The sequence below is a fragment of the Hibiscus syriacus genome, unplaced genomic scaffold (genome assembly GCF_006381635.1).
Source record: "Hibiscus syriacus cultivar Baekdansim isolate YM2019G1 unplaced genomic scaffold, ASM638163v2 tig00111780_pilon, whole genome shotgun sequence".
In the NCBI taxonomy this organism is placed as follows: domain Eukaryota; kingdom Viridiplantae; phylum Streptophyta; class Magnoliopsida; order Malvales; family Malvaceae; genus Hibiscus; species Hibiscus syriacus.
The window spans coordinates 25419-34022 of record NW_024063177.1 but is presented as its reverse complement, the minus strand read 5'-3'; the positions used below and the strand labels follow the sequence as shown (position 1 = coordinate 34022).

Here is an 8604-nt window from a genome sequence, read left to right as displayed (position 1 = left end):
TAACTATATATATTATGTAGTGATAAGTTTGGTATTTGAATTGTGCAGTCCAGTGGTTGGGGTGTTTTTTTTCCTTTCATCGCGTCTTGGGTTCAAACCCCATCAGCAGCGGTTATTGATTCAATTTATTTTCTATTCATTCAATTGGTAACACGTAACACCATTTGATTTGATGAAAATTTTATTAAATTAAATAAAACTATTAAGAAAAAATTCCAATCACATAGTGACACATGTCACAATCTGATTGAGGATTCAATTTATTGAATTAATTAAAAGTTAAGACAAAATTATTAGAATGTGTAAGTAATGATGATTAAATGTGTAATTATACAAAATTTTGTAAACTGCCACGTCATATCCTCTGTTAATATTTAACAATAGGTGGTTTGATTGACAAGATAGAAATAGTTAGGTGACCCGATTGAAAAAATTGAAAAATGAATTGTTAAAGTAAAAGCGGTAAATAGTTAGGTGGTCAATGTTGTAGTTTACCCTAAAAACTAATGTTTTATAAATTTTGTACTTTAAATTACATTTAAATTTTTAACTAATTTATAATCATATGTTTAGTATTTTATAATTTAATATTTTATAAATTAATTTAATGGTGTTCATCGCTTATCCATGGTCAATGAACGTTGTATAATTTTTCATTTTCTTATTATGATTTTGGTGACATAGAAAGATGAAAAAAATTAATGTCAATTTAACGATCTAATTACTATTTTGTTATATTTAAGTTAATTCGATAAAAAAATAAAAGTTTGAGAAACAAAATATATGAAATAAACTTTATCAAAACAATATAAAATAATCATTAGAACTTATCGAATTATTACAAAAATAACTTTTACACGTATGAAAATTCATTGTTAATTTATAATATATAAGAACTAGTTTATAATAATTTAATAAATTTAACAAAATTTTATAACTTTTAAAAAGTTAATAACCAAAAAATTATTTATAATATAATTTAGTAATATTTATGTATTTTACTTTAAAATTATTTAAAATATTTAATAAATTTAACAAAATTTTATAACTTTTAAAATATTAGAATTTATAAGGGGGAAAATTGAAGTATCTGACATAGAATCTGCTTACAATGAATGTATATCCCTTATATGGGTGTTTATCTGGACAGAAGTTGGCTGGTTTTCCATTCCACCACCATCAACGAATCTTGTTCATTCTTTGAATACACTTATTATATCAATTGAGGCACTGTATTTTGTGATGAAATTTCTATGGCAGATCTTCAACATTCTTCATCTTCCCCTCTGCAATTTCAATTCTGTAAATATTTTTACTTTCATGCTCCATTAGCGAACCACCTCTTGTGCAGCTGTCGAAGAACAAGCAGCTCACGACAGTGTCAAGAACAAGAACCATGGAGTACAAATAAGCAATCAAAATGCCTTCCGATACCATCGAAAACCAGCTGAAATCATCACTACCATAAGCTCTCACGATCCGATAATGAAACAGTGCTTCAATGGCCGCCACTGCGAGACTTAAAGGCAAAGCCAATGATAAAGCAGTCGAGGTTCTTCCTTTGATAACAACACAAGCTTTTAGAATCGACAGATATCCACCGGACTTGTCCATTCCCGATGAAACCAATGCAATGTTTGAAATTACGAAAGCATTCGCCAGAACCAGAGAGTAAAAAACAGCCCCGAAAGCTGACATTAGATGAAGCCAATTAGGGGAAGAGAATCCCAACCCATCAATCAAATTGAACCCGAAGAACAAAACAGAGAAAGCCGTTGCATTCGCTGAGATGATTAACAAGAAATTACAGATTTGGGTTTCGAGGAGAGGCCTGTAAAGTGAAATAACCGATGAAAACAGACAAGGTTTCTTCGAGCTTCTCCTATGGCGGAAACAGAGTTCGATAACGGTGGCCTTGGCTACGAGGAAGAAAGAGAGCGTGAAAGGAAGTGCGAAAACGGAGAAAAAGATGGTTTGGGAAAGTTTTAAACTGAGAATCGTGAAGAAATCTGATGAAGAAGGAAACCCAGAAGCTTGAAAAAGATCATCGAGACGGGCATGGATTGATTGAAGCAAAGAAGAAGGTGGAACGAAGATTTGCGAAAGAAGAAGTGAAACAGAGTAAGGGAAAGCAAGAAGCGCAGGTGCTATAGTGAACAAGTGGTAATTTTGAAGGAAAGTGAAGATTGATCTTCTCATAATGCTGCTTGATTTCTCCATTTCAGTTCTCGGGGTATCCTCCATTGATGAGAGAAAGAACGTATGTGCAAGCAAAGCCGTGACGCATGCCCCTTTTATTCAAGCTTTTCTCTTTGAAATGCTTGGTGGTTTTGGAAATGAAAAGATTGAGCAACAACTACAATGCTAATAAATTTGCAGAGATGGAGTTGTTTATAACAATCAGATTCTTTGGGTTTTCCAATCTTTATATTCTCCAATTACCTATTGTAACTAACAACTCATGGAAAAATAAATAAATATTCTATAATTAAACTTGAATATGATCAACCATTTTTATTATTAAATATATTTTATATTAATCTCAAAACTATAATATATATTTTGAATCGATCTATAAACTTTAAAATATTTTATATCAGCCTTCAAAATACCAATGATATTTTGGTTTGATCCTTTCGTTAATGTGAGTTAACTTCACTGGTTAAAAAAATTAATCTATTTTTGAAGGTCGCGAGAATTGAACTCATGGCATTCTAAAAATATTCCACGACTTTCAAAAATAAATTAAATTCTCGTGACATTACAAAATAAATTATAATTTTTTTAGAATGACACAGATTCAATTCACATGATTTCAAACAACCAATATAGTTAACATCATGTTAACGAAAAGATTGAAATAGAATGATATTAGTGGTTTGAGTGCTGATATAGAATGTTTTAGAGTTTAAGGATCAATTTAAAATGGAATGTAATTTAGAGATTAATATAGATCAATTTAAAATAAAAGTCATAATTTACGGATCTATTATATAATTATCTCTATTTTAAAATAAATATTATGCTAATATTTATATATGTTTTAATTAAATTTGAATAAAAATTATTTTAAGTTATTTAAATTATATTCTAATCATGTAGTCCTTAAACTAAATTTTTGTATATACATTCAAATGAATCGAACCAGACGAGTCACCAATTATTCAATTATTAAGTACAATTTTACATTCGGTAAACCTATTAAAAATATTTATTTTATAGTTTGTATTTGGTGTTTGTGATTCTTCTTATTAACAAAGTCATTTTTAAAATTTGAATTTGAGTATTATGTTTAAATGTATAACGTGTCTTATCATTACATTAAGACACTTATTAATACGATCTGGATTAGTCGGTACCAGTGATTAATTCACAAAAAGTATGAGAAATATTATATATATATATATATATATATATGTGGCTTGATCTGACTCCCTACTAAAGTAATTGTTTAATTAAAACCAACAATAAAACTCATTATTATAGGCATTAATGCAAGTCTACTTCCTATTTACACAATCTTTAATGGTTCTTCAATCATATGATATTTCATTCTTTTCATTGAGCTCTCAATTCCTCAATCATATAAAACATGCTATATAGTTATGTTTGTGAAATTAAAATATTATATCAGACTAAATTAATTTAAATAAATTCATGTCAGAAAAATAATTTTTAATTGAATATCTTTAAAAAGTAAAAATAAAACTTGTTTACTCAAAGGGCTTAAAACACAATTCTAGCAAACGTTCAATAGATACATAATTATAATGAGAGGAAGAGAAGGCAAACAATGCAAAGGCTGAGATGGGTTAGGTCCATGGGTCCCCCAAGGTATTTGTTTATGAGATTGGTGCGCTGTCGTTTTGACCATTGATTAGTTTGTTAGGGAAGTACCATATCCTCACAATAACAACAATAATAAGAGCAAACTACACTAGATACCACTAAACTTTAGACGTTGTATCGTTTGTACCATTAAACTTTTGATTTTGTCAATTATGGCACTAAACTTTGATTTTTGTTTCAATTATACCACTGAGTCTTTAAATCGTTAACAGCTAGATCAAAACGACGTCGTTTTGATGAGATGGTGTAATTGAAAAGAAAACCAAAGTGCAGTGATATAATTGGCAAAATTGAAAGTTCAATGGTGTAATCGATATAACACATAAAGTTCGGTGATAACTATTGTAGTTTACCCTAATAATAAATAATGATTTAAGCTTAAAAGAGTAGTTGTTTAAGTTGGAAGGAATGCATATAATAAAGGGGAAGTATTAAGTGACTTCCTAACTACAAAATTATATCCCAAGTTGGTTATCAAGTCAATTCCAAGTGTTATCTACCTACTTTCTTGGTTAAATTTAGACTATTTTATGCATTGAGTATTTAGAAAATTTTCTTTTTTCCGGTAAATTATATTGTTTAAAGTTTTTCACGTTAAATCAATGTATTTTTCTTTATTTTTTATTGTTTTATAATCGTTTATTATTATTTATCATAACAAATAATTAAAAGAGTTTAAAGATACACAAAGTTTTAAGATATGTGGATGATAATGTAATACAAAAAAAGATTCATATAATGTTACTCTGTGTGATCTTTATGTTTATAGCGAATTCTTGTTTCTCTCATTCATAGAAGTAGGTAAGATCGAATCATGTTACATTTTACGTCTTATTGTATGTTGATCTCGTTTTTAGTTACCTTTTTATTTGTAAATTCATAACACATTTAATTTTTGTCATATTCATAACATGGGTAAACAAAAAAAAAGTATGCTAAAAATGTGCTTATAAAAAAAATATTTAAGAATAAAGATTTGTATTTGTTTATCTCGTATTTAAATCTTAAAATAATATTTTTATATTTTTTATTTAAAGATTAATATATATATATATATTAATCATCTTTCAAATGAATAACATCTTAGTTTTTTTATCAATGGAATTGGTGTTAAGTAAATTGAGTTGGGTCGTCGAGTTAGCACCTAAATTATTTATAATCTTTTAAACTCTTAAATTAAAAAAAACAATTACACTACACGAACCAAGTTACATCAGTGGTTAAAGAAATTATTATTATTCCTAGAGGTCTCAGATTCGAACACCCGAGAGTATAAGACTAAGAGCATTTGAGCTTTCATTATAAAATCTGCTTACATCTATCCTTCAATCAATACCCATTCAACAAGGTTATATTCTTTCTTCATGTCGATCTTTATTGCCTCCCTTTCAATCAAATTGGCTATCACAATGTTATCATGAATCTGTCTACCATTCATAAACACCTAATTCCCTTTGATTTACCCATCTAAAATCTCGTGCTTTAAACTCTAAATCAGTCCATTTACATTCCTCTAACAAACCACTTGAACCTTCAATAACATTCCCTTTATCCAACAATTGTTCATTAAATCTCTTAGAGCCATGTGATCGAAATTATTTTTTATCATATTGAATATGAACATGAAAAACTCTTTTAAAATGAAGGTTAAAATGAGGATTTGTGGCGGTAGACGGAGGCACGGAGCGATTCAGTCCGTATAAAATTGTACTTTTCTGTTGGGGCACTGACGAGAAGTAGAAAATTTAATTTGAATAGATTTCTTCGTATGCAAGTTTCCTTTATAAACAAGAAACTTATCCCTATAAATAAATACTATAAATCTATTTTCTCCTTGTCACAAGTTTCTTCCTTGTTTGTTTAGCAGCGTCCACCACAACCACCAAAGCTCTCCAATTTTGCACACCACTGCAGGTTTCATCAAGTGTGTTGGTTAACTAAAAGATTAATGGAACAACAAAGAACAAAAAAAAAAAACATGCATGCTGGCCAAAGGCTACTTGTCTTTCTCTCGATCATCTTCGTCTCTAACTGCCTTGGTTCTATAAACCAAAGAAATGATTAACATTTGTAATTAGGAAGCGTGTTAATCACAGTAATTGCCTCAGTAGAAAACTTGAGAAATGTAGAGTAGAAACGGGGGCTGTACTCACCGCACCTGTTAGTAAATCAGAAAGTGGATGTCTGGCCAGAAAAATTCTTTCTTCACTATCACCGGTGTAAAAGTTAAAAAGATAATTACCTAGTATTGTGAAACGACTTAGCAGCTATATAAATTATATGGTCGAAACAGGGGAATTATACTTAAAACTCAAGCTCAAGTTGTTTTGAAAGATCAAAGTTGAATGAAAGAAGGAAGGATATGTATATATTTTAATAAATTTTCTCCAATATCGCATTCAAAGTGAATAAATAGATCCCATCCAAACAAAGGAATGGAAGATAATGTACTTGTTCAACTCTTTCCAATTCAAATGTGGATATTATCCATGTCACGTGGCTGTCTTTAAAGTATCCAAGTGTGGATATTATCCATGTAACGTGGCTGTCTTTAAAGTATCCAAGTGTGGATATTATCCATGTAACGTGGCTGTCTTTAAACTATTCAAATGTTGATATTATCCATGTAACGTTGCCCATCTATGCATGAACTCCCCACTCTTTAATCAAGACTAAATCTCAAATTTATATATAATGAAGGGATCAGAATTATAATTTCACCATTCTTAAATATGTAGATTAGAGTTGAAAGTTGAATTACCGAGATAAACTATGGAAACATTAGAAAATAATTCAAAATGTCATGAGAATTGAGTACGTCAAAAATGCATAAATATGTTAAAATATCTAATAGATTATTAACATGTAAACATGGTTTTCAGAACCGGACCGGTTAGCGAACCGGTCATGCTATCGGTTCACTGGTTCAACCGGTCGAATCGGTCCGACCGGTCAGAAGAATCGGACGACGTCATAATTATTTAAAAAATTAAATAAAAATACCAAAAATATTTAATCAAAAATAATTTTTTATATCACAAGTCATATTCAAAGCAAGTCATAACATATATAAGTTAAAAACCATAAAATCAAGTGAAACAAAATGATTCAAATTAACTACAACATAATATTTAAGGTAAAACATATTAAATAATAAATATAATTATATAACTATAATTAAAAAATAAATTTGGGGTTAAAAAAATCATAACAAAATGATATTGTTTGGTTTAATTTTTTTTAAACAATCTCACATGGCTAAGAAACATAGAAGAGCATCCCAAAAGTCTAAAGAGTAAAAATACGAGAACAAAACAATCTCACATTGCTAAGAAGCATAGAAGCGCATCACAACTAACTTCTATAAATAATAGAGGTAATTTGGCATTCAAAATCATGGAGCCTTTTAGTGAGCATTGAGTGAACTATTCTTTCACTTCAATCAAGCTCGAATTTTAGGCTTCAATCGAGCTTCTATTTTTTTTGAGTTCAAGTTTCAATATTATATTTCGAGTTTGAGTTGAACGTGATAATTTTTAGCTTGTGAGTTTGAGTTGAGTTGAGCTTACTTTTAAAGTTTTCAAGTTCAAGTTGAGCTCAGCAATACTCGAGTTCGACTTGGCTCGTTTAACAAACGACGTTGTTTGATTTAATTTTTTTTTAAAAAAAAACAAAAATCCCGATTTTCCCTGGTTTTTTCCGGTTTTCAGCCGGTCCGGTTCGAACAGTTCAACGGTTCTGGCCGGTTCACTAATAGCGGTTCAACCGGTTTAGATTGAACCAGACTAAGTAACGGTTTCCGGTTGAACCGGCCGATCCGGTCCGGTTTTCAAAACAGAGCATGTAAAAAACTATAATATTTTATACATAGAAAATAATTGGAACCTGATACAAACATTTAATATTTTAATATATAAGTTATTCTTTTGATGAAATCGTAATCGTAACTTGCAAAATACGATATAATATACAAAAATACTATTAACGTAACACAAACAAGTAAAAATGTTGAAATCTAAAAAATAAAATTATAAACTATTATGTATAAAATTGATAATATTTTAAAATTATAAAAAAAATTAAACATATACAAAAAATAACATAACACGTATCCATTTAAAAATTTGAATCCCGTCTAATTTAATTTAATTTCCACTTATTTTTTAAGTTTTATAAAATAATTATTGTAATAAAAATATAAGGATTATTATAATTTTTTATAGGTTTAAGTATAGTGATGGTCATTGAACATTTCTGAAGCTTGCATTTAGGTCCCCCAACTTTTAAAACTTGCAATACAATCCCCAATATTTATTCCGTTTGCAATATAGTCCCCAAACTTAAACCACTATTAGAAAATTAGGGTAAATTATATAAATGGTCATTGAACTTTTCAGGCACTTGAATTTAGGTCCTTCAACTTTTAAAACTTACAAAATAGTCCTCAATTTCATTCTAAACCCCAAATTCTAAAGTAATTCAATTTTATTCTAAATCCTAAATTCTAAAATAATTTAATTAAATTCTAAACCCCCAAATTCTAAAATACTTCAATTTAAGGTTTAGAATGTAATTGAATTATTTTGAAATTTAAGGTTTAGAATGAAATTGAATTACTTTGGAATTTTGAGCATGAATTTACTATTTGACAGTATCATGTTCGTGTCGCCAGAATAAAACACGACATTGATACACTACAATTTTTGCAATAATAACAACCTTTGCATTCAGTATTCAATAAATTTTAATCAGAAA

General features: G+C 29.0%; 1 protein-coding gene across 1 annotated transcript; it reads right to left on the bottom strand.

Annotated features, from left to right (window-relative positions):
• Nucleotides 1–1251: 1251 nt before the first annotated feature.
• On the bottom strand, nt 1252–2244 carry LOC120170507. Its single transcript, XM_039178451.1, has one exon. The coding sequence runs from the start codon at nt 2242–2244 to the stop codon at nt 1252–1254; it is 993 nt and encodes a 330-aa protein (XP_039034382.1).
• Nucleotides 2245–8604: the final 6360 nt, after the last annotated feature.

Excerpts from the sequence above, each read along its gene's own strand:
- LOC120170507 (XM_039178451.1), bottom strand. The coding sequence starts at position 2,244 with ATGGAGGATACCCCGAGAACTGAAATGGAGAAATCAAGCAGCATTATG.